At 45.5% G+C, this 26,130-nt stretch overlaps 1 protein-coding gene across 1 annotated transcript in view; it reads right to left on the minus strand.

The window, feature by feature from the left end:
- The window catches only part of ESR1 (estrogen receptor 1), a 1,483,571-nt gene that overhangs the window by 30,781 nt on the left and 1,426,660 nt on the right, over window positions 1-26,130 (minus strand). The window contains exon 7 of the mRNA XM_085609317.1: window positions 18,868-19,051. Coding sequence (XP_085465443.1) covers window positions 18,868-19,051 — 184 coding nt within the window. The remainder of the gene's footprint in view (window positions 1-18,867; window positions 19,052-26,130) is intronic.

Here is a 26,130-nt window from a genome sequence, read left to right on the forward strand (position 1 = left end):
TGGGTTGTGGCCCTCTTGGGTGTCCGGGCAGCATGATCAATAGCTCCATGGCATCGGTTGTTCTTCACGTGTGGCTCTAGGCTGGGCTCCCTTTGATGGTGCAGGTCGTCATCCGACTTTACACCAGGTCAGAACAGGTGTTAGATTCCTGCTGCTAATGTGCCTTATTGCATGTTTTGAGATCTTATCGCCGATGTGGCTGGTTGTTGCGGAGTGGTGTTGTTGCAGCTTTTTGCACGGGAATGCCTACTCTGCATCTCATTAGCGATAGATGCCGGGCTCATATGTGGAGATGGTTTTTGCGGCTGCTATCGCAGGTAAACTAATGTTATCGGCTGTTAGCACCAGCTTGTGAATGGGGCAGCACATTTATTGCGACTTTGGCTGCGATAAAGTGCCAATAACTCGGCAATAGATCCTTGAGAATATTCCCCTTGCTGTATTCTTTTTGTTGGCCTTAGGACTCTGAACACTTTACCGCCGCCAACCAGTGCGAAAGTCCATGTGCTTCTCTCCAAACATGGTTTGATTGACCAATCCACAATTGGCATATTTAATTTATATATAAGTTCCTAGTAGAGTGCACTACATGTGCCCAGGGCCTGTAAATTAAATGCTACTAGAGGGTCTGCAGCACTGATTGTGCCACCCATACAAGTAACATGTTAAACATGTCTCAGGCCTGCCACTGCAGAGCCTGTGTTTGCAGTTTACACTGCCTTGTCGACTTGGCATTCAAAACCCCTTGCCAAGCCTCAAACAGGAATCCCCTTTTATTACTTTTAGGTCACCCCAAATGTAGGCTCTAGGTAGCCCATAGGATAGGGTGCAATATAATTAAAAGGTAGGACACATACTATTAAGTTTTGCATGTTCTGTTAGTGAAAAACACCCACATTCATTTTTCACTACTGTGAGGCCTACCCCTCTCATTGGTTAACTTTGGCAATTGCTTTTTACACTTATAAGCTGTAATTCTTGATTGAGAAGGAATAACTCTGTCATGTTTCATATCATTGGAATCGTAATGATAAATACTCTTTGTTTGTAAAGTTGAATTTATCATCCCTATTTTCTATTTTAGAAATGCCACTTTTGGAAAGATGGCATTTCTCCGCTCTTAGTTCTGTGTGTCTGCCGCCTGTCTCCAATACACATATTGGGTGGGTGACAGCTGGACTTTATGCATTCCCTTTAGACAGCCACAGACAAAGTAACATTAGGTGTGACTGAGGGGCCATCCACAACCTTTCGTGGATGAGACCTGGAACCTCTGATTTTACTGTAGATCACGGCTTTATGAACACCACTCCTATTGGGAGTTTTCGACTTGCAGACTCCGATTCGTTTATCATAACAAATTCCGGGTTGATCTACCACGTTACTGATGATTTTACCTTTTATTTCGACTTATGATTGTATACTGCTATTGCCCTGGACCTACGACATTCTCACACTAGAGAAGAATAGGGTGCTCTTGCTGTTTTAGTGCACATGCATCTCGATCGACCGAAGACTAGAGAAAGTAGTCTCACGATGAAACACGTGTCGGCTGTTCTTCATGATCACCTACGTGTCAACTTCATTGGAGATCAAAATTACTGTGTATTTGATCATCTCATTCATTGCTTTGTCTGAAATTAAATTGATCACTGACTAGCGGTAGTCAGATATTACTTGTTTTTGCTGTGCTCTGTCTTTGATATTATGCCATCCACAACCTGATGGGTCATCCTGTGCAGGATGAGAGGGAGGAGCTGACACTTACATCTGAATATGCAGTAGCCTGTCCCCATACAAAGGACTGCATACCCTCATGTGGTAATTCTGGAGCCAGAGCTGGAAGAAAGTACCTCTGCACTTAAAACCCCCTCTTTGTAATCACCTCCACTTCAAAGACACAACTGGGTATAAGTACTGGGTATCTGACCCCACCAAATCAGACACTACTGGACCTATGAAGAAACTAGGCCTGGGCGAAAATTTCGTTCCGTTCGCGGAAATTGCGATAATTTGACATTTTCGCGTTCCGCGGAAAGCGCGAAAATGTCAAAATTTCCGCATTCCGCAGCTTGGCGATAATTTGTTTCTTGCTCGCGCAGTAAAATAATACATTCTCGCGCGCGCGCGATCGCCTTACCTGAATCCCTGCGTTCGCCGACAAGTTTTCTTGATCCGGTCGCGTTCTCCATGAGATGTTGTATTGTTTTTAGCCATTTGCGCTGTCTCGCGACAGTTCGCGCCCGCAGTGACGTCATGCGTCACGCGATCACGTCTTTCTTCTCGCGATCATGCACGGCGAGACAACTGAAAACAAGATGGCCGCATCCGCGAGCAACCACATGGGTAAGTTGGCAAGCCGCAACCATGTAGAAAATCTCCCGAACATGCGGCAAAAAAACTTCCGCATCTTCGCGATATTTCCGCGTGTTTGCGATAATTTTTAACATTTTCGTGATAATTTGCGAAAGTGGATTTTGCAAATTCCGCCCACACCTAGAAGAAACTCTGCTGTTCTGCTACAAGAACTGTCAGTACGCTGGTCTGCTGCTCTGGGAGAACTACTTTTCTGTTGTGCTGCCCTGCTGCCTGCTACCCTCTGCCCTGCCGAGAAAGAACTGGACTCTTGTTTGAACCCAGAGTGATCTCCAAGGGTATGCTGCTCCACCCCCTGTTTTGAGACTCTGGAATATCAAAATGTTACCACCTGCTCCTGTGCCTTGTCCATTGGAAGTGGATCCAGGTGCTTGCCCGAATGGAACCGATGCATCCTCTGCTGCAGGAAGCAGCATCTCCTCATAGCTGCTGTTGAGGGAGCAGAATCGGTGCAGCACACTTTGGACCCGTGCATCACTCTTGGAACTGATGCATCGGAACCACAACATCGCCACCACTGCATAGAGACAATTGACACATCCTCTCGAGTGTGTGGAGAAATCTCGTGCATCAGCTTTGGAATCAACGCATCTCAAAACTAACGCTCCCCTTCAAAACCGGTTCAACGCCATATTTGCATGGAGAAAATTGATGCAACCCCTCAACTGTGGCATCGACACCAACGCACCTCTCAGCTCTACCCTACATCTTCCTGTTGCGACCAGGATCAAAGTACCTTTTTTCAGCGCACCTTGCTTGGCTTCCTGTATCTGGCCTGTACTCCCTTGTGGTCCGCCTGAATTCTTGATTTTGTCCCGATCCAGCTCGACAATATAACCCTATAGGCGATTATTGCTTCATAGTGCTATTTTTCACTGTTAAGATTGAAAAATCATATCTTGCCTTCTAATCATTGGATTTTTGTAGTTTTGGTCCTATTTTATTTATAAAATCATAATCTATATCTATAAAGTGTTGTGGAGTATGTTTGTGATGTTTTCATTATGATACTGTTTAAATTGTTGCACAAATACTTTACACATTGCCTCTTAAGTGAAGCCTGGCTGCTCTGTGCTAAGTTAACAGAGGGTGAGCACAGGTAAATTAAGGGTGTGTTTGTGACTTACCCTGGCTAGGTTTGTGGTTCCTGCATGGACAGGGTGCATATCTCAGCCAACCAGAAACCCAATTTCTAACACATGTCCTCATCATCCGATCAGTTTGGCTCAGGAATAGCCAAATCTCTTTTCGCTGCAGCAGCTCTGGCCACCAGTTCTCTTTCCTTTTTTGCAGTTTTACATCGAGTAAACTTGAACCGAAGCTATTGCAGCACTTTACATGAGCACTATTTACATTACATAAGGACACATTCTTTTTTTTAGGCATGGGAAGATTAAGTGATTTGCCCAGAATCACATTGACCCCATCAGGAGAACTTTCCCATATCCTCATTACCTTTAGTAATATAGCTTTGTATATTTTTCAACAATCCCTCTCTCGAAGTCATTTCATTCTCCATGCTCCATATAGACCACTACAAAATGATAAGTATTGCCATTAAGTTTAACTTAGATCAACCCTCACTGTGCCCCTGGAATTCCCTCTGCCTCTGGTTTAACCTCATTGGTATCAGTCTCCTTACGGGCATTTTGCAGCCAAAAAGTCATTATTGTTCTTTGAGGTGTGACGTTTATTGTCTGTTAGCAGATCTCGTCAAATTTGTCATTCTCCAGCTCCTTCCAGGATACACAAGACAGACCGCAGTGCCTGCACCCAGATCCAGGCACTCCACACACATCCCTCAAGATAAACCCCTAACTCACCTTTGCACAGCTTGCATGTGCACTCTCCAGAATATATCTTCAGCCATGTTTAAACTGGAAAATCCAACATACTGTCAATCAACACAAGTCACCTAATCCCTCAAATCTGAGCACATATCGCACCTTTCTCCAGGTGGACTGTTTTCATAAATTGTCCTCAACAGTCAGAAGAAAGAAAGGATCTTCACAGAATTGTGGGAGAGCTACGGCTTTTTTCGGTTCACAGAAATCTGTCATAGGATTGTGATGTATCCCATCTGGTCCCAAACATTGAATCTTGAGCCAAAGGAAAAATGAACACAAATCATTACGAATGTCAATGGTCTCAGCCCACCTTGCCTTGCTGGACGAGTCATGTGATGTTTGGCATCTGAGCATTGCATTGTCAGGGGACACGACTCACAGCCCATGGGATCAGCATAGTGCTGTACCACCGGACTGCGCCGGCTGTGTGCTCTGTTGACAGTGAGCAGGTGAAAGGGTCCGACAAGGTCACATGTCGTACAACATTGCCATATGTGTACTCTCCCCCCAACAGTTTCTCCTATTTTGTAACGTTGCCAAAAGACACTGTGCAGCTCCGCCTATGGGGCTGCATCACCTTGCACAGGTGTGTGTACACACGCGTAGGTCCACGCACATGCATTCTGTGTCCGGGCAAAGGCAGACATGTCCACTGATGTGGTGGGATATGTGATCATTCCTCCAAGAGGCTACAAGTTGTGGGGACCTGTGCTCTGGGTGACAATCAGTTGTGGCTTCAGGAACGTAGTTACTCGTTCAGAAATACGAGCGCAGCTTCATGGGCAACCTGTTCCAAGAGTACATCGTTGTCGAGTTCAAGGAACACGAGGGTGAGCCAATCCATTAACTGGTCTGGGCAGCTGTGCTCCGTCCACGCCGTTTCACCAATCCGCAAAACAGCCCAATAGGGGAGCACCTCGATGTGGTCACTGCACATGAGGAGTTGTGCAATCTCCCATGCCCAACTGCCTGCACATACACCAAATATCAAGGCATCCCACGCATGTGTATCATGGTTACACTCCTGTTTGTGGGCCAACAGGGGGCGCACACACAAGTCATGATCCAGTTCAGCTACCGTTGTGTTCAATAGGAAGAAATCCATGGGCCATTCAAATGTGCATGATCAACAGTGGAACCAGGGCTGGATGCAGGTGACGTACGCAAGACGAAAACTCAGACGGTAACTGATGCGCAACACTGCCAGTGGCAGTGATCCCAACAGATGCAGCATTCGTGCACCGTAAAGTTCCACGTGATAGGGGTTGCGCATGTGCCCGGGATTGCCTGCCATTGCCTTTGTTGGTCTTGTAGCACCAGCACTCTTCTGACAGGCGACAGTTATGTGGATGATATGCCACTGCTCAGAGCAATGAGTCGTATTTGTGTGCAACGTTTGGACGTATTGGTTGTTTTTTACTTACGTGCCAAGGGCATCCCATGCAGGTGTACCTCAAGCAGGGACAAGAGTGTGTGGGGTGTAGAAATGTTGGTCTTTCATTCGCGCAGTTCGTGGTGTGGGAGTCGTCAAGATCTGGTATGGTATCTCTCGCAGGGAGTGCCAGCCGGATTCAAGACCAAGGTCGGGGGTTAAGATGTCCTTCCGCCTTGTGTATTGAGACAAAGGAGCTTTCATACCTAATGTTAGTCTGACTAATGCTTGTTTTTTTTAAATGTGATGTGGCCTTCACGTTGCAATTGATGCCAGGCCTTTGACTTAGTGTGCACCAATGGTAATACGCACACAACAGTTGGCATGTATGAGCCAATAGCCTGATTGGCCTTGCGCTCCTTGTACAATCTCTTTCTTTCACTTTCTTTCTCTCTTTCTCTCTCTTTTTCTCTCTTTTTCTCTCTCTCTCTCCCTCTCTCTCTCTTTCTCTCACTCACTCTCTCTCCCTCTCCCTCTATCTCTCTCTTTCGCTCGCTCTCTCTGTCCTTTGATGATCGCATGACACACCTTCTTATCTAGAAATTTGTTTAGCAGGCAGTGACTTACAGATTGTCTTGAGAAGACCCGCCATGACTCTTCAAAAAAGTTGTTTTGTGTTTATTCTGAATGAAAGGAATTATTTGGAAATTTTAAGATGAAAGTATGATTCTCATTTTTCTGACCACACATGTATTTTAGGTGTTGTAATTGTGCAACATCAGGCACATTGTTTTGTTCATGATTTTGTGACGTTGATGTGACATATCTTTGTCTGGGGGTGGGTGGGGGGTGCCCAGAGTGGGGTTCTGGGGGTGGTGTCAGTGTGGGTTGTGGCCCTCTTGGGTGTCCGGGCAGCATGATCAATAGCTCCATGGCATCGGTTGTTCTTCACGTGTGGCTCTAGGCTGGGCTCCCTTTGATGGTGCAGGTTGTCATCCGACTTTACACCAGGTCAGAACAGGTGTTAGATTCCTGCTGCTAATGTGCCTTATCGCATGTTTTGAGATCTTATCGCCGATGTGGCTGGTTGTTGCGGAGTGGTGTTGTTGCAGCTTTTTGCACGGGAATGCCTACTCTGCATCTCATTAGCGATAGATGCCGGGCTCATATGTGATTTGGGAAAAAGGGGGTGGTGATGGACAGAGTTTCTGAATGATGCAGAATACTCACACCAAGTCAAGAGATCATGGTTTTAATCCATCACCGTTTTTTAGCTCACTGCACCATCCCAGCTCAGAACCTGGCTACATGCAAATTAGTCTGTATCTGTCCCAGTGCGTGATGGGAACAGGGCAAACCAAACTATCAATCCAATTCTTTTACTGGGAATGAAACAAGCTTCCGGGGACCGGTTTCTGGCATCACAGCCTTCGTCAGCCCGGCTTGCCTGAATCCTGATGGCGCAATGAGCAAGGGACTCACGTCTGAGCATACCCTCCCACACTGAGTGTGGATAAAAACGATTTGGGAAAAAGGGGGTGGTGATGGACAGAGTTTCTGAATGATGCAGAATACTCACACCAAGTCAAGAGATCATGGTTTTAATCCATCACCGTTTTTTAGCTCACTGCACCATCCCAGCTCAGAACCTGGCTACATGCAAATTAGTCTGTATCTGTCCCAGTGCGTGATGGGAACAGGGCAAACCAAACTATCAATCCAATTCTTATACTGGGAATGAAACAAGCTTCCGGGGACCGGTTTCTGTCATCACAGCCTTCGTCAGCCCGGCTTGCCTGAATCCTGATGGCGCAATGAGCAAGGGACTCACGTCTGAGCATACCCTCCCACACTGAGTGTGGATAAAAACGATTTGGGAAAAAGGGGGTGGTGATGGACAGAGTTTCTGAATGATGCAGAATACTCACACCAAGTCAAGAGATCATGGTTTTAATCCATCACCGTTTTTTAGCTCACTGCACCATCCCAGCTCAGAACCTGGCTACATGCAAATTAGTCTGTATCTGTCCCAGTGCGTGATGGGAACAAGGCAAACCAAACTATCAATCCAATTCTTATACTGGGAATGAAACAAGCTTCCGGGGACCGGTTTCTGGCATCACAGCCTTCGTCAGCCCGGCTTGCCTGAATCCTGATGGCGCAATGAGCAAGGGACTCACGTCTGAGCATACCCTCCCACACTGAGTGTGGATAAAAACGATTTGGGAAAAAGGGGGTGGCTCATATGTGGAGATGTTTTTTGCGGCTGCTATCGCAGGTAAACTGATGTTATCGGCTGTTAGCACCAACTTGTGAATGGGGCAGTAAATTTATTGCGACTTTGGCTGCGATAAAGTGCCGATAACTCGGCAATAGATCCTTGAGAATATTCCCCTTGCTGTATTCTTTTTGTTGGCCTTAGGACTCTGAACACTTTACCGCCGCCAACCAGTGCGAAAGTCCATGTGCTTCTCTCCAAACATGGTTTGATTGACCAATCCACAATTGGCATATTTAATTTATATATAAGTTCCTAGTAGAGTGCACTACATGTGCCCAGGGCCTGTAAATTAAATGCTACTAGAGGGTCTGCAGCACTGATTGTGCCACCGATACAAGTAACATGTGAAACATGTCTCAGGCCTGCCACTGCAGAGCCTTTGTTTGCAGTTTTCACTGCCTTGTCGACTTGGCATTCAAAACCCCTTGCCAAGCCTCAAACGGGAATCCCCTTTTATTACTTTTAGGTCACCCCAAATGTAGGCTCTAGGTAGCCCATAGGATAGGGTGCAATGTAATTAAAAGGTAGGACACATACTATTAAGTTTTGCATGTTCTGTTAGTGAAAAACACCCACAAAATTTGTTCACTACTGTGAGGCCTACCCCTCTCATTGGTTAACTTTGGCAATTGCTTATTACACTTATAAGCTGTAATTCCTGATTGAGAAGGAATAACTCTGTCATGTTTCATATCATTGGAATCGTAATGATAAATACTCTTTGTTTGTAAAGTTGAATTTATCATCCCTATTTTCTATTTTAGAAATGCCACTTTTGGAAAGATGCAAAAACAACAATTGATGGACAGAATGCAGAACAATGTCATACATTCACCCCAGTACAGAGATCTGGGCCTAAATCCATCGTTTTTTTGCTCACCATGCCATTCCAGTTTGAACCCAGCCATATGCAAATCAGTCTTGACCCTGTGCCCCATGGGAACAGTCCAGCCCGAACTGCCAAGCCAGGTCCTCCCTGGACTGGAAACAAGCATCCTAGGACCGGTTTCGGGCTTTCAGCCCTCGTCAGCCAGGATAGCTTGATTCCAGTGGCATGGAGAGCAAGGGACTCACGTCTGAGCATACCCTTCCCACTCGGGGTGACAAATGCAAAAACAACAATTGATGGACAGAATGCAGAACAATGTCATACATTCACCCCAGTACAGAGATCTGGGCCTAAATCCATCGTTTTTTTGCTCACCATGCCATTCCAGTTTGAACCCAGCCATATGCAAATCAGTCTTGACCCTGTGCCCCATGGGAACAGTCCAGCCCGAACTGCCAAGCCAGGTCCTCCCTGGACTGGAAACAAGCATCCTAGGACCGGTTTCGGGCTTCAGCCCTCGTCAGCCAGGATAGCTTGATTCCAGTGGCATGGAGAGCAAGGGACTCACGTCTGAGCATACCCTTCCCACACGGGTTGACAAATGCAAAAACAACAATTGATGGACAGAATGCAGAACAATGTCATACATTCACCCCAGTACAGAGATCTGGGCCTAAATCCATCGTTTTTTTGCTCACCATGCCATTCCAGTTTGAACCCAGCCATATGCAAATCAGTCTTCACCCTGTGCCCCATGGGAACAGTCCAGCCCGAACTGCCAAGCCAGGTCCTCCCTGGACTGGAAACAAGCATCCTAGGACCGGTTTCGGGCTTGCAGCCCTCGTCAGCCAGGATAGCTTGATTCCAGTGGCATGGAGAGCAAGGGACTCACGTCTGAGCATACCCTTCCCACTCGGGGTGACAAATGCAAAAACAACAATTGATGGACAGAATGCAGAACAATGTCATACATTCACCCCAGTACAGAGATCTGGGCCTAAATCCATCGTTTTTTTGCTCACCATGCCATTCCAGTTTGAACCCAGCCATATGCAAATCACTCTTGACCCTGTGCCCCATGGGAACCGTCCAGCCCGAACTGCCAAGCCAGGTCCTTCCTGGACTGGAAACAAGCATCCTAGGACCGGTTTCGGGCTTTCAGCCCTCGTCAGCCAGGATAGCTTGATTCCAGTGGCATGGAGAGCAAGGGACTCACGTCTGAGCATACCCTTCCCACTCGGGGTGACAAATGCAAAAACAACAATTGATGGACAGAATGCAGAACAATGTCATACATTCACCCCAGTACAGAGATCTGGGCCTAAATCCATCGTTTTTTTGCTCACCATGCCATTCCAGTTTGAACCCAGCCATATGCAAATCAGTCTTGACCCTGTGCCCCATGGGAACAGTCCAGCCCGAACTGCCAAGCCAGGTCCTCCCTGGACTGGAAACAAGCATCCTAGGACCGGTTTCGGGCTTTCAGCCCTCGTCAGCCAGGATAGCTTGATTCCAGTGGCATGGAGAGCAAGGGACTCACGTCTGAGCATACCCTTCCCACTCGGGGTGACAAATGCAAAAACAACAATTGATGGACAGAATGCAGAACAATGTCATACATTCACCCCAGTACAGAGATCTGGGCCTAAATCCAGCGTTTTTTTGCTCACCATGCCATTCCAGTTTGAACCCAGCCATATGCAAATCAGTCTTGACCCTGTGCCCCATGGGAACCGTCCAGCCCGAACTGCCAAGCCAGGTCCTTCCTGGACTGGAAACAAGCATCCTAGGACCGGTTTCGGGCTTTCAGCCCTCGTCAGCCAGGATAGCTTGATTCCAGTGGCATGGAGAGCAAGGGACTCACGTCTGAGCATACCCTTCCCACTCGGGGTGACAAATGCAAAAACAACAATTGATAGACAGAATGCAGAACAATGTCATACATTCACCCCAGTACAGAGATCTGGGCCTAAATCCATCGTTTTTTTGCTCACCATGCCATTCCAGTTTGAACCCAGCCATATGCAAATCAGTCTTGACCCTGTGCCCCATGGGAACAGTCCAGCCCGAACTGCCAAGCCAGGTCCTCCCTGGACTGGAAACAAGCATCCTAGGACCGGTTTCGGGCTTTCAGCCCTCGTCAGCCAGGATAGCTTGATTTCAGTGGCATGGAGAGCAAGGGACTCACGTCTGAGCATACCCTTCCCACTCGGGGTGACAAATGCAAAAACAACAATTGATGGACAGAATGCAGAACAATGTCATACATTCACCCCAGTACAGAGATCTGGGCCTAAATCCATCGTTTTTTTGCTCACCATGCCATTCCAGTTTGAACCCAGCCATATGCAAATCAGGCTTGACCCTGTGCCCTATGGGAACAGTCCAGCCCGAACTGCCAAGCCAGGTCCTCCCTGGACTGGAAACAAGCATCCTAGGACCGGTTTCGGGCTTGCAGCCCTCGTCAGCCAGGATAGCTTGATTCCAGTGGCATGGAGAGCAAGGGACTCACGTCTGAGCATACCCTTCCCACTCGGGGTGACAAATGCAAAAACAACAATTGATGGACAGAATGCAGAACAATGTCATACATTCACCCCAGTACAGAGATCTGGGCCTAAATCCATCGTTTTTTTGCTCACCATGCCATTCCAGTTTGAACCCAGCCATATGCAAATCAGTCTTGACCCTGTGCCCCATGGGAACAGTCCAGCCCAAACTGCCAAGCCAGGTCCTCCCTGGACTGGAAACAAGCATCCTAGGACCGGTTTCGGGCTTTCAGCCCTCGTCAGCCAGGATAGCTTGATTCCAGTGGCATGGAGAGCAAGGGACTCATGTCTGAGCATACCCTTCCCACTCGGGGTGACAAATGCAAAAACAACAATTGATGGACAGAATGCAGAACAATGTCATACATTCACCCCAGTACAGAGATCTGGGCCTAAATCCATCGTTTTTTTGCTCACCATGCCATTCCAGTTTGAACCCAGCCATATGCAAATCAGTCTTGACCCTGTGCCCCATGGGAACCGTCCAGCCCGAACTGCCAAGCCAGGTCCTTCCTGGACTGGAAACAAGCATCCTAGGACCGGTTTCGGGCTTTCAGCCCTCGTCAGCCAGGATAGCTTGATTTCAGTGGCATGGAGAGCAAGGGACTCACGTCTGAGCATACCCTTCCCACTCGGGGTGACAAATGCAAAAACAACAATTGATGGACAGAATGCAGAACAATGTCATACATTCACCACAATACAGAGATCTGGGCCTAAATCCATCGTTTTTTTGCTCACCATGCCATTCCAGTTTGAACCCAGCCATATGCAAATCAGGCTTGACCCTGTGCCCTATGGGAACAGTCCAGCCCGAACTGCCAAGCCAGGTCCTCCCTGGACTGGAAACAAGCATCCTAGGACCGGTTTCGGGCTTTCAGCCCTCGTCAGCCAGGATAGCTTGATTCCAGTGGCATGGAGAGCAAGGGACTCACGTCTGAGCATACCCTTCCCACTCGGGGTGACAAATGCAAAAACAACAATTGATGGACAGAATGCAGAACAATGTCATACATTCACCCCAGTACAGAGATCTGGGCCTAAATCCATCGTTTTTTTGCTCACCATGCCATTCCAGTTTGAACCCAGCCATATGCAAATCAGTCTTGACCCTGTGCCCCATGGGAACAGTCCAGCCCGAACTGCCAAGCCAGGTCCTCCCTGGACTGGAAACAAGCATCCTAGGACCGGTTTCGGGCTTTCAGCCCTCGTCAGCCAGGATAGCTTGATTTCAGTGGCATGGAGAGCAAGGGACTCACGTCTGAGCATACCCTTCCCACTCGGGGTGACAAATGCAAAAACAACAATTGATGGACAGAATGCAGAACAATGTCATACATTCACCCCAGTACAGAGATCTGGGCCTAAATCCATCGTTTTTTTGCTCACCATGCCATTCCAGTTTGAACCCAGCCATATGCAAATCAGGCTTGACCCTGTGCCCTATGGGAACAGTCCAGCCCGAACTGCCAAGCCAGGTCCTCCCTGGACTGGAAACAAGCATCCTAGGACCGGTGTCGGGCTTGCAGCCCTCGTCAGCCAGGATAGCTTGATTCCAGTGGCATGGAGAGCAAGGGACTCACGTCTGAGCATACCCTTCCCACTCGGGGTGACAAATGCAAAAACAACAATTGATGGACAGAATGCAGAACAATGTCATACATTCACCCCAGTACAGAGATCTGGGCCTAAATCCATCGTTTTTTTGCTCACCATGCCATTCCAGTTTGAACCCAGCCATATGCAAATCAGTCTTGACCCTGTGCCCCATGGGAACCGTCCAGCCCGAACTGCCAAGCCAGGTCCTTCCTGGACTGGAAACAAGCATCCTAGGACCGGTTTCGGGCTTTCAGCCCTCGTCAGCCAGGATAGCTTGATTCCAGTGGCATGGAGAGCAAGGGACTCACGTCTGAGCATACCCTTCCCACTCGGGGTGACAAATGCAAAAACAACAATTGATGGACAGAATGCAGAACAATGTCATACATTCACCCCAATACAGAGATCTGGGCCTAAATCCATCGTTTTTTTGCTCACCATGCCATTCCAGTTTGAACCCAGCCATATGCAAATCAGGCTTGACCCTGTGCCCCATGGGAACCGTCCAGCCCGAACTGCCAAGCCAGGTCCTTCCTGGACTGGAAACAAGCATCCTAGGACCGGTTTCGGGCTTTCAGCCCTCGTCAGCCAGGATAGCTTGATTCCAGTGGCATGGAGAGCAAGGGACTCACGTCTGAGCATACCCTTCCCACTCGGGGTGACAAATGCAAAAACAACAATTTATGGACAGAATGCAGAACAATGTCATACATTCACCCCAGTACAGAGATCTGGGCCTAAATCCATCGTTTTTTTGCTCACCATGCCATTCCAGTTTGAACCCAGCCATATGCAAATCAGTCTTGACCCTGTGCCCCATGGGAACAGTCCCGCCCGAACTGCCAAGCCAGGTCCTCCCTGGACTGGAAACAAGCATCCTAGGACCGGTTTCGGGCTTTCAGCCCTCGTCAGCCAGGATAGCTTGATTCCAGTGGCATGGAGAGCAAGGGACTCACGTCTGAGCATACCCTTCCCACTCGGGGTGACAAATGCAAAAACAACAATTGATGGACAGAATGCAGAACAATGTCATACATTCACCCCAATACAGAGATCTGGGCCTAAATCCATCGTTTTTTTGCTCACCATGCCATTCCAGTTTGAACCCAGCCATATGCAAATCAGGCTTGACCCTGTGCCCCATGGGAACAGTCCAGCCCGAACTGCCAAGCCAGGTCCTCCCTGGACTGGAAACAAGCATCCTAGGACCGGTTTCGGGCTTTCAGCCCTCGTCAGCCAGGATAGCTTGATTCCAGTGGCATGGAGAGCAAGGGACTCACGTCTGAGCATACCCTTCCCACTCGGGGTGACAAATGCAAAAACAACAATTGATGGACAGAATGCAGAACAATGTCATACATTCACCCCAGTACAGAGATCTGGGCCTAAATCCATCGTTTTTTTGCTCACCATGCCATTCCAGTTTGAACCCAGCCATATGCAAATCAGTCTTGACCCTGTGCCCCATGGGAACAGTCCAGCCCGAACTGCCAAGCCAGGTCCTCCCTGGACTGGAAACAAGCATCCTAGGACCGGTTTCGGGCTTTCAGCCCTCGTCAGCCAGGATAGCTTGATTCCAGTGGCATGGAGAGCAAGGGACTCACGTCTGAGCATACCCTTCCCACTCTGGGTGACAAATGCAAAAACAACAATTGATGGACAGATTGTTTGTTGTAACTTTTGGAAAGATGGCATTTCTCCGCTCTTAGCTCTGTGTGTCTGCAGCCTGTCTCCAATACACATATTGGGTGGGAGCTGGACTTTATGCATTCCCTTTAGACAGCCACAGACAAAGTAACATTAGGTGTGACTGAGGGGCCATCCACAACCTTTCGTGGATGAGACCTGGAACCTCTGATTTTACTGTAGATCACGGCTATATGAACACCACTCCTATTGGGAGTTTTCGACTTGCAGACTCCGATTCGTTTATCATAACAAATTCCGGGTTGATCTACCACATTTCTGATGATTTTACCTTTTATTTCGACTTATGATTGTATACTGCTATTGCCCTGCACCTACGACATTCTCACACTAGAGAAGAATAGGGTGCTCTTGCTGTTTTAGTGCACATGCAGCTCGATCGACCGAAGACTTGAGAAAGTAGTCTCACGATGAAACACGTGTCGGCTGTTCTTCATGATCACCTACGTGTCAACTTCATTGGAGATCAAAATTACTGTGTATTTGATCATCTCATTCATTGCTTTGTCTGAAATTAAATTGATCACTGACTAGTGTAATCAGATATTACTTGTTTTTGCTGTGCTCTGTCTTTGATATTATGCCATCCACAACCTGATGGGTCATCCTGTGCAGGATGAGAGGGAGGAGCTGACACTTACATCTGAATATGCAGTAACCTGTCCCCATACAAAGGACTGCATACCCCCATGTGGTAAATCTGGAGCCAGAGTTGGAAGAAAGTACCTCTGCACTTAAAACCCCCTCTTTGAAATCGCCTCCACTTCAAAGACACAACTGGGTATAAGTACTGGGTACCTGACCCCACCAAATCAGACACTACTGGACCTATGAAGACATTTTGCTGTTCTGCTACAAGAACTGTCAGTACGCTGGTCTGCTGCTCTGGGAAAACTACTTTTCTAATGTGCTGCCCTGCTGCCTGCTACCCTCTGCGCTGCCGAGAAAGAACTGGACTCTTGTTTGAACCCAGAGTGATCTCCAAGGGTATGCTGCTCCACCTCCTGTTTTGAGACCTTGGAATATCAAAATGTTACCACCTGCTCCTGTGCCTTGTCTCAAGAGACAGAAGAAAGAAAGAATCCTCACAGAATTGTGGGAGAGCTACGGCTTTTTTTGGTTCACAGACATCTGTCATAGGATCGTGATGTCTCGTATCCACCATGTATCCCATCTGGTCCCAAACACTGAATCTTTAGCCAAAGTAGGCTGCCATACTGGAAACCATGGCAGAGCCCCCACATAAATCAACCATCTTGTTTGCCTGCAAGCTCTGCAATGGGATACATTTTAAGACATTAGTATAGTGTACGCTGGAAAGAGAATCATGGGAACATGGCTAGGTTCCTGCCAGGCACACTGTGTTGCTTTTGAAGTATGCCTGGAGTGAAATGCTAATTTCCCTCCCTTTGCTTCAATCTACTGTTGATGAGATTCTGTCAGAATACAGGGCCTTCTGGACCATTTGTTAGACTACATCTGAAAAGGGACTTCGGGGCCATTTGTTTGATTATGTCTAAAAAAGAAGTTATTGGCCCATGTGTCAGAGCTTTTGTTCACTATAGTGCAAGCTCAGGTCACTGGATCCAGGCCATGTGGGTGGTACCTCATCACATCCTTTACCTTGAAAAACAGCCAGGGCCATTTAGATCAATCCTCATAAAAGCAGCATTGTAGACGTGGAGGTAGGCTTCACCTTTCATTGGTGTAAGTTCAAAATATAAAATTAATAAATTATTGATAGATTTAAAAAAAGCACTATTCCAGCTATTTGTGCTTCTTTGGTCTGCTATTGGCCAATAGCATTTGAGTATTATATCTGTCAAAATATATATTATTACTTAACTCTTGGGTCTTTTGCTCTTTTTTCTGTGCTTCAAATTCACAAGAGTGGCCACTAGAGGGTGATCAGTGCTGACGTCTGCTCCCCTTCTCACTTTGACATCTTGCAGTGAGCATCTCCAGGTGTCTCTTATCATCAAGTGGTCAATCTGGTTTCAGTCTCTTTCATTGGATGAGCACCAAATTAGTTTGTAAATATCATCATGGGGAATGAGAATTCCTCCTATGACCAGATCGTTTGTGCCACAAAATTCCAACAGTCTTTTTCCATTTCGGTGATTGCTCCACAACCTACCTTTCCCATGGCTTTGTCATGTTTTAAGTTGCCATTTCCCACTTTAGCATTTAAGTCTCCCACCACAATTGTGAGGTCATGGTTTGGCACAGCTTCAAGCTCAACTTGCATCTGTTGGTAGATCCAATCCCTTTACCAGTCAAGGTGGATAGAGAGGATCTAGCCATGACTGAATAATTCACCTACTTAGCCAGTTCTTTCAAACTTGATGGAGGGGCAGGAAGTGACATCAAGAGCAGACCTAACAATTCCAGAAATGACTTCAGGATACTGAAAAATGTGTGAACATCATCTGAGTTCAGCACCAAAACCAATCAGAGGTTATATCAGAGCTGCACAGATCAGAATGCTGGCAGATGATGAAGAGAAATATCACCAAATTGTCAGCCTTCCACACCAGCATCCTGAGTAGAACTTTGCACATTTACTGGCTCCGAATCATCTCCATCCAGGAAGTGCTCACCAAATGCCAGCAAGAGATCATGGACACCATCATTATCAGAAAAAGATAGATATGGATAGGACACATCATCAGAAGGGAACAAGACTCCATCGTAAAAACAGCTCTCGACTGGACCTTACAAGGCAAATGAAAGAGAGACAGGCCAATAAACACCTGGCGGCAACTGTGGAAACAGAAATGAAGACCCTGAACCACACCTGGGGCTCGGTACAGAAACTCGCCCAAGAACGACAAAAATTGAAATTCTTCATTGCTGCCCTACATGATAGTTAGCATAACGGGCAGTAAGAAATTAAGTTATGGGTCAATTAGTCAGACCTCTTTATTCATTGTTCTATTATTGTGTCATTCACATTTTTCTTCCGACCACTATGGCATACGGCATGGCATGGTGAGGCAGGCTACTACAGACATTGGCTACCTTTACTGTGTGTGATAGCATTCTGCAATTTTACAGCAGCACATACGCACACAAAATAGTTCTGTTAAGTTCGCTGGACTGTTTTCGCAATGTACATTATTTGTGACTAAAATATTTACTTCAGTTAGTGTTTTTGTTTTTTAGATTGGCCATGACCCTGCAGCTTCCTCAGCAATAAACGTTTGCAAACACCATGACAAAACTAAGAACCATTGATGTAGATAAAAGGCTGACAGTCAATGCCGGTCCTATCGGTCTAGCCAATTCTTGTTTTTCAGATGTGTATGAAGGTCTGGTTTTCCCTTCTCATATAACTCTGTCCAAACCTCTCTGTTGAATAGCTTTAATTACCACACCAACCCATAATTATTGAACAGTTTCCTGAAACCAAGTACCAAATGTATTTATACAAGGGCAGGCCAAAGTGAAGTAATTTGACCCAGTGATAGTGGGCCACATCTCTACCTGTTGATCAAGTGCTTTGTGAGTCAGAGACTGTTCTTCAGTAGCAGACACTGCAAACTGAATCTGATTATCGGCACATGGAAGGATTTAGGGTGTGGATCTGCTGCTTAATAAATGTGCTGGTTTGAAAGCATGAGGGACAAAGTCTCTTGAAGCTGAGCGACATCCCAGATCTTACCCTCATTGTGCTTCAGAGTTCTTAAATATTATCTTAAGATCTCACACTCAATAGTTCTGCTATTATAGCCCCATGTGTCACAACCAGAACATCTAAGGTGAGTTTGTGTCATGGAATAGGGTGTAGAGTGAAACACACACAGCTCTTCATGTGGTTTGCAACCCTTTGTTCAGAGTTGTTCTTATCTGCTCTGCTTTGTTGTGTTTAGAGTAACTAATGCTGTAGGCCAAGCAGGTAAGTTGATGAGCAGATCATATAACTGTGGAGGACTTTATCTGTCATCTGTTTTGTAAATCCCATTTAAGTGATTGATAGTTTAGACATGTTCATGCTTATGATAGGTGATAATGAGTTTTAGCAGGTAGTTTGTCTGCTTAAGAGCCAGAAATTAGGAGTTCTGTGTTTCAACCCCATCTTCTCCACAAGACCCATTTGTGAGATCAGACACGAATAACTTTTTCAAATGGTCCCTTATTAATTTTTTCAAATAAAGTTAGGATCACGAATCTACAATTTCACCATTAGTATTAGGCACTACACAAAAATAACAATTTACATTTACATAAGTACTTCCTATTCACAGTCAGATATGACCTGGTAAAAGTCAGGCACAGTTGTGTTCTGTAAAGCCCTGTACACTCACCTCATGTGCCTGATGTGAGAAAGGATGAGCAGGAGCTGTGCGAGCCGCCTATGTTGTTGCTGCAGTGAGAGGCCAGACTTCGCCATCAAATGAACCAGTGTGTCTATTATTTTGTCTAAAATAAGATGTATTTGCTCAGTCTCTTCTGGGGATTCCAGGGTGCTGGACAGAAAAGTATAAACACCTGGGACAAAATAACAAAATAAACACAGAATCAGACTATGCAGGGCAAATCTAAAGTAGATGACATGTGGGCAAAGTTTCTTTGATGGCTGAACTTTAGTCATACAGGACCCAACATTAGTCGGATTTGAGTTCTCACACTGAAGTAAGCTGAGGGCAATGCAAGAAGAGCAACGCCTTTAAATATTTTCAAATGGTCTGCAATAAAGGTAAAATCCAACACCTAGAGGGCCCTTGTCCCACAAGACTATACTGGTCAACTGTGCGGCCAAAAGCACCGTCAAACTATGCACAAGCCATGGGGTTAAATGATTTGTCAATGAACATTTGCCATGATCAAAATGTCAAGGTTGTAATCAGCCCAAAAGACCTCAGTATGACTCTCATGAGTTATCAAGCCCATAGGGAAACTGTTTGGCAGGGATGCAAGTGGTACCCTTGACCCAGTGCGTTTCTGGCTTTTCTTAGTATGAGCAGGGTTCAGTATGCCATTTGGTTTATTTATTAAGATTGCACTTCTCTAGGTACACCTATTAGTTTATATGTTAATACATTTATATATACAAATGTCTCTACTTTGAAGAATGTTCCAGTAACAGCAATAACTCAGGCACACAGTTCAGTCTTTATTAGAATATTGGGGCTGGTGCTGGGATGTAGAAGAATGCATGACAATATGGACAGAAAAAGCACAGATATGGGACTTGAGCCTGCCAGCTCAGAGGGGTTAATGTCAAGAGCGGGAACCTTATTTGCAGCGTCCAAGGAACGGCCTTCACACATGGTAGGTAGCTCCTGAAGTTAGAGGGTCAGCTGGGACCCTTTTTAGGCTTAACTTGTGCAATGACACATGCCCCTATGACAAAGAATGTGTTGGTGAGTCAGCTTCCTTCATCAGTGTCTGAGCTGTTGGTGGAGATGTGAACCCTCAAACCTGTAATAAATAGCGCCCAGATAAGCCACCAGGGTTCCACATTTCAGCAGCACTGAGGTAGGAATTCCCTGGTGCAGAGAGAGTGAAATTTGAATGGAAATCAGTGAAAGGTGTGGAGGAGCAGGAAGGTACTTAGTAATAACAAATAAACAGGGAGGGTAATGTCTCCTCAGATAAATGACAGACACCCATGAATGTGATTTGTTCCAGTCTTAGAAGTGGTTCACAGGAGTCTTAATGGGGCCAAAGAAAGTAGTGTTCAGGGTGAGGTTTGATTACAATTTCTTAACAATGTTGTAATACAGAGACAATCTTGTAATACAATGAACATACGTTACACAGGTTTGAACTATTTGGCGATTAGCTATCGGATATATGTCCAAATAAGGTATTTATTGGATCTAAAATAAAGAGAAGACAAAAAAGGGAGGAATGGGCTTATAATACTTTTATTGCAGCTTGAATTACTAATTTTCCATCCATCTACACAAATACTTGGCTCTGACCAAAAACTGCATCATTGGTTCTAAAACCACCCCGGCTTGGAGTTCTACTGTATGCGATTGGAAAGGCAATCAGTCTGATTCTCACATGATTTTCCATTTGCAAACTCAGTACAACTCACTTTACGAATGCAAAGTCAGAAATTGCACTGCAAAATAGTACTTTGTGATTTGTATTTAAATTATTAATTGCAAAGCACACTTTGCTCCCCTTGCAGATTTTTAGCAATTCCCCAATGCATGCACTGATGCTTTGTGAACATTTTTGTGGCTGGGAAGCATAGTATGGCTATCTCATTCCAAGGAAATGCACCAAGAACTTCCAAGGGTTAGGCTGCCCAAACTTGACAGCTTAAATATTGCTGATGCAGGCTGGGAACATTGTGAGGTGCAGATAGTGGTGTCACGTATTCGTTATATGCACTCCCTATTGCTGGAATCACGGTGTGCTGCTTGTTACGCCATTGTGACCCTTGTTCCCCTTAATGGATAGGGGTTGCAACGTCATCAAATTGCATTTTTTAGTGCTGCAATGGAGGGCCTCAATCCCATCGTTCACTAGGAGTCATCAGCCAATTATTGCCTCAATAATGTTTGTAAGGCAGAAGGTTTGTAAGGCGCCCCAAAGGCAAGCCCCTGTGCACCCGTCTGCGCCCGAACAGCGCCAAGGGCCAGAACCCCTGCCTCCCCTTCCCCAGATTATTACCATTATAGCTCAAAAAGTTAAATAGAATCCCAGGGCCAAAATGTGCACACTCGATCTCGATCGAGATGCTCCAGGATAGGTATCTTGACTGTCGGATTGAACTTTCTACACTTGTTGTCCCCCCACCACCCTTCACGGAAATTAAAGAAATTATTTCTACTTAATTGTAGATCTTTACCCAAACACACGTTGGAAATCTCTATGTTCTTAAAAGACTCAGACCCGGAAGTCTTGTTCCTTACAGAAACCTGGCTCAATTCCATCTCAGAGCCAGATATAGTCCAAGCACTTCCACCGGGATATTCAATTCAGAGGCCGGACAGAGCGACAGAGAAGGGCGGTGGTATCGCTATTTTTTATGAAGATTATTTGACTTGTCGCCTGCCAGGTAGTCCATTATCTGACTGCGAGAACTCCCACTTCTCAATTGAATTTACCCCCACCCTCTCCCTCTCAGGTATTCTTATCTAGCGCCCTTCAGGGGCGACTGGCCAATTTTGCAAATCCATGCTAGAAACAGAGGTCAATCTTGCCAGTGTCGCTGCTAATTTTACTCTCCTAGGAGATGTTTATTTGCATTTGGATGATCCCTCAGCGATCGCCGCAACTGAACTAGCTCAAGACCTCGGGGCCTATCAACTGCTTCATTAGGTCCCGCAAGCAACCCATGTCAAAGGACACCTCCTTGACCCTATTTTTTCTAATCTGGTAGACCTAAAGGGGAGAGAGTCCATCCCCCTTCTGTGGTCAGACAATTTTTTAATTCCCTTTTTCTGGTTGCCATCAAGCACTGTATCGCACACTCAGTTAATGCGAACCTGAATCCGACCCTGGCCCAAACTCTCCCTGGAGAGGTGGACTCAAGAACTCGAAAAATCTAGACCAGGCCATGATCCTAATCCAGTTGAAAGCTGTTGCAACTGGATTGAGAGATCACTCAATCTAGTTCTCCCTAAAATATCTATTCAGAAGAAAGCCGGATCAAACAAGTCCCCATGGTTCTCTCCTAAGTTACGTATCTTAAAACAGCAATGTAAAAAATTGGAAAGGGTCTGGAGGAAAGATTTCTCACCCGAGAAGAAATTGGAATATAGGGCAGCTATTGGACGGTATAAGGCAGAAATAAAACTACCCCAAGCCACCTATTATGAGGAAAAGATCATGTCAGCCGCTAATACCACTAGAGAGACCTTCCTCATTGCCAAAAAGCTACTCAAAGTCCCTGGCTCTCCTGCTGTATCGGACCCCTCAGGTTTCCATTGCAACGAACATGCGGAATACTTTGCTACTAAAGTACAAAACATCCTCAAGCATCTCCCCCAAAAAGGCAGCGACGTTTCATTCGAGGATACGAATGCGGGTGGGCATACAACTAAACATCAATTGGAGACCTTTACCTCAATGACACAGGAATTATTTCTAGCCATCCTGTCATCAGTAAAAAGTGGGTCGACACTAGACCCTGCACCTCCAAGTATCCTGAAACTGGTCGCACCTACAATCGCCCCCATTGCCACTTGCCTGATTAATGCTTCACTGTCCATGGGTTCGGTCCCCCCTGATTGGAAAAGGGCTATGGTAAAGGCGCTGCTAAAAAAACCTAATCTGGATCTAGCCGACTTGGGTAACTATCACCCCATTTCACTCCTACCTGGAATCAGCAAGATGGCGGAGAAATACATTAACCATACACTCTCCACATTCCTAGAATCCAATGATTTGCTCCACCCCTCTCAAATGGGCTTTCGCCCTCGACAAGGCACTGAAACTGCCTTACTAGCAGTGGTGGAAGAATCTAGAAAGATTCTTGACTCAGGAGAGTCATCAGCTATAATCCTCCTCAACTTGAGCACGGCCTTCGATACAGTGAACAACCACTTGGTTCACCGCCTCAGGAGTGCACTAGTGAATGGCACAGCCTTACTATGGCTACAATCTTTCCTCAAAGAAAGATTCTTCCAGGTTTTTGAAGGTGATACCACCTCAAATCCTATTCCTTTACAGTGCGGAGTTCCTCAGGGTTCATCCTAGTGTCTGACTCTTTTTAATGTCTATATGGCCCCGTTGGCAGATATTGTATCCCCTTCGGAATTCATATAGTACATACGCCGAGGATGTATGACGTTACAACGCATACATTTACATCGCGGTGCATTACATTGCGGTTTTTACAACGCAAGTCGTTACAACGACTTGCGTTGGAGGGCGCTGGATTTAGCAGTAGTATAATTTACTATTCCAACTCCAGTCTACGTACAGTAGGGAAGGTGTTGGATAGTAAATTATACTATTCCTTGTCCTAGCACGCCATCTAGCGCAAGTCGTTGTAACGACTTGCGTTGTAAAAAACGCAATGTAATGGCATCGCGATGTAATCCCCGCGTTGTAAACGATGTTTCCCATACGCCGATGATACACAGCTGGTTGTAGCATTGAATCATCCCGACTAGTCTTGTAATAATCTCCACGCCTGCCTCGAGGAAGTTGCTAAGTGGATGAGTCTGTCTCACCTAAAACTTAACTTTAAGGCCCTCTGCGTTGCCCATAAGTCTCTGGAAGGGAGTTGACCTCCCATCAATAAAGCCATGATCTGCCCCTACAGGGCGAATAGAAAACTTCGCTCTGATGAGCTCCACCTAGCAGTTGTAACCCAGGATCAAGAAGGCCAGAATAGCGGCCGGCTTTTTTCATACAACGCCACCAGACTTTGGAACACTCTTCCGCTGGACCTTGGTAGGGAGCCCAACCACCTCACCTTCCGAAAACAGCTAAAAACCTTGCTTTTGCCCTAAGGTGTCTATGCTTCTAGTTACAGCGTCAGCGCTGGGATGCTCCCGGTTAGCCATGCGCAATATAAAAGCCATTTCATTCATTTATCATTTAATCATTCATTCATTCTTTGAGTATCATTCACACTGCAAAGATAGAGTTTTATTGCAGTGTAAAGCAAAACCATTTCTGTGACAAGCCTCTTTTGAGAATCAGGCGCCTCTTTTCTCTATGTATTTACTTAGCCAGAACTTAGAACTGTGTTATCATCACTGTCCGAGCATGTAACGTGACAGAATTCTCTGTCCCTTGAGTGCTCCCTAAAGGCGCAGGCACAACAGTTTTGAACACTGGTGTGTACCAAAACATCTGAACATTTTCCGAGTAGGCCCTCGGCGTGCTTGTAGCATGGAATAAACCTGCAAATCTTTAATTTACAAATCAACTGTGTTTATTGAACCGCCATTATAAACTGTCATAGGTTGAGGACGTTCTCCTTCATCTCTGTTGTTTTTTTACCTCTGGACATATAATGAAACTAATGTAGGGTTTTTCCTTTACTGCTTTGCAACATAGTATGTTGAACCATCACCTTCTGATCAACATCTTTTCTTTCACTGAGTACCCTAAATTTAGGAAGTGTTTAAAGGCAACCCTCTCTCCAAGCCTTTCTATCCTCTAACCATTGGTTACATCTCTCTTGTTTCTTTGCTCTTTTATGATAATCCTGTTCATTTTAACAACAACTTTTTTGGGAATTTGTGACGGTAGTACGGGAAAATCTTGGTGCATCATTAGTTACATCCCTTATTTCATGCACTGTAAATGTAGGAACATATGTAATGCCTATCAACCTAAGACATGCATTGCTGTATTTGGTGTAGGATGCAAGGGCATAGTCAAAGGAGAAATCCATAGCCCTTAATCCCAAAAGTTTCACTCATCTTCAGGTGCTTCTGTGACTCATATCATTCTGAAAGCTAATGGCGATAAATCGACTCTCCTCTGTACATTTGTTTACACTTTGACTAGCCTGCTTGGATGTGTGCAAATGGCAGTGTGGCATTTGTTGCTTGTGAAGTTTATTCCTCAAATGTCCCTTATCATACTACAGAGTACTAAGAGCTTAGTGCAACTTTTCCTCCAAGCAGCAGGTTCATATCAACCACTATGATTTTTAACTCCATTGGTTCTCATGTGGTTCACCATAAGATTGGCTGCAAAAAGTAAGATTGTTTTTCTCAAGCAGTTTTGAAGCTTTTACATTGCATACTTCTAAATGGGGTGAGACACAGGAACAGTTTTATTTGGTAAACTTCATTTTCCTACCTGGTTGATCAAAAGAGTTGCTGTAATGCCACAGGCACATAGGTCCGGATAATAGATTATTTCCAAGGACAAGTTCAACTGCTCAACACAGCCAGATGCCATTCTGCTAGAATGAAGGAAGCATGGAGTTTTCCAGAGAAGAATTATCGCCATATAAATAGGCGACTAGCAAGTTCTTTCTTGTAAAGTTTTTCGTTACAAAATAAATATATTGCAAAAGAAAAGTATCTGACATGTATCACCTAATAATAAGTAGCTGGTATATTTACATATTGCCCTTTATGATATGTGCGTTCTTTGAAAGGTGATAACTGTTGTTTATTAATAATTTGTAATATGTATTTTATTGACCTCGAAGGATGAAATGGTGAATGGACCCCCCACGATTTTACCATGCCACCTCCGATTTCACATAGATCTCTGAAATATCTCTACTAGTTCACTGAACTATTTTCCATAAAAGGCAGATGTTAAAGTGGATGCTGTTACTATTTAAGGGCTCAAACCCTCTGAAGTGTTTTTCAAACTTGAGATTCTAGGCCTGATTGTTTATGATATTGGGAATTTGAGCAAATAATCCTTACTTCTTTGATGCACTTGATATCCATAGTATCTACATATCTTGAGTGCACTCCTCAATTTCAATATTTCACTTTTTCTGTTGAAATTTAGATGTGTACATATAAAGTGATGGCTTTCCTATGGTTTAGTCTATGATTCAAGCACACTCACTTCCTATGTTTGAAAGGTTCCCAAAGTCGATTTTACAAGCCGGTGTAGGAAATGATCATCTTTTGTGTGGTGTACTTCCACATTTCTGCCCAATCTGTTTTGCTGGC

The sequence above is a fragment of the Triturus cristatus genome, chromosome 6, assembly GCF_964204655.1.
Source record: "Triturus cristatus chromosome 6, aTriCri1.1, whole genome shotgun sequence".
Taxonomy (NCBI): domain Eukaryota; kingdom Metazoa; phylum Chordata; class Amphibia; order Caudata; family Salamandridae; genus Triturus; species Triturus cristatus.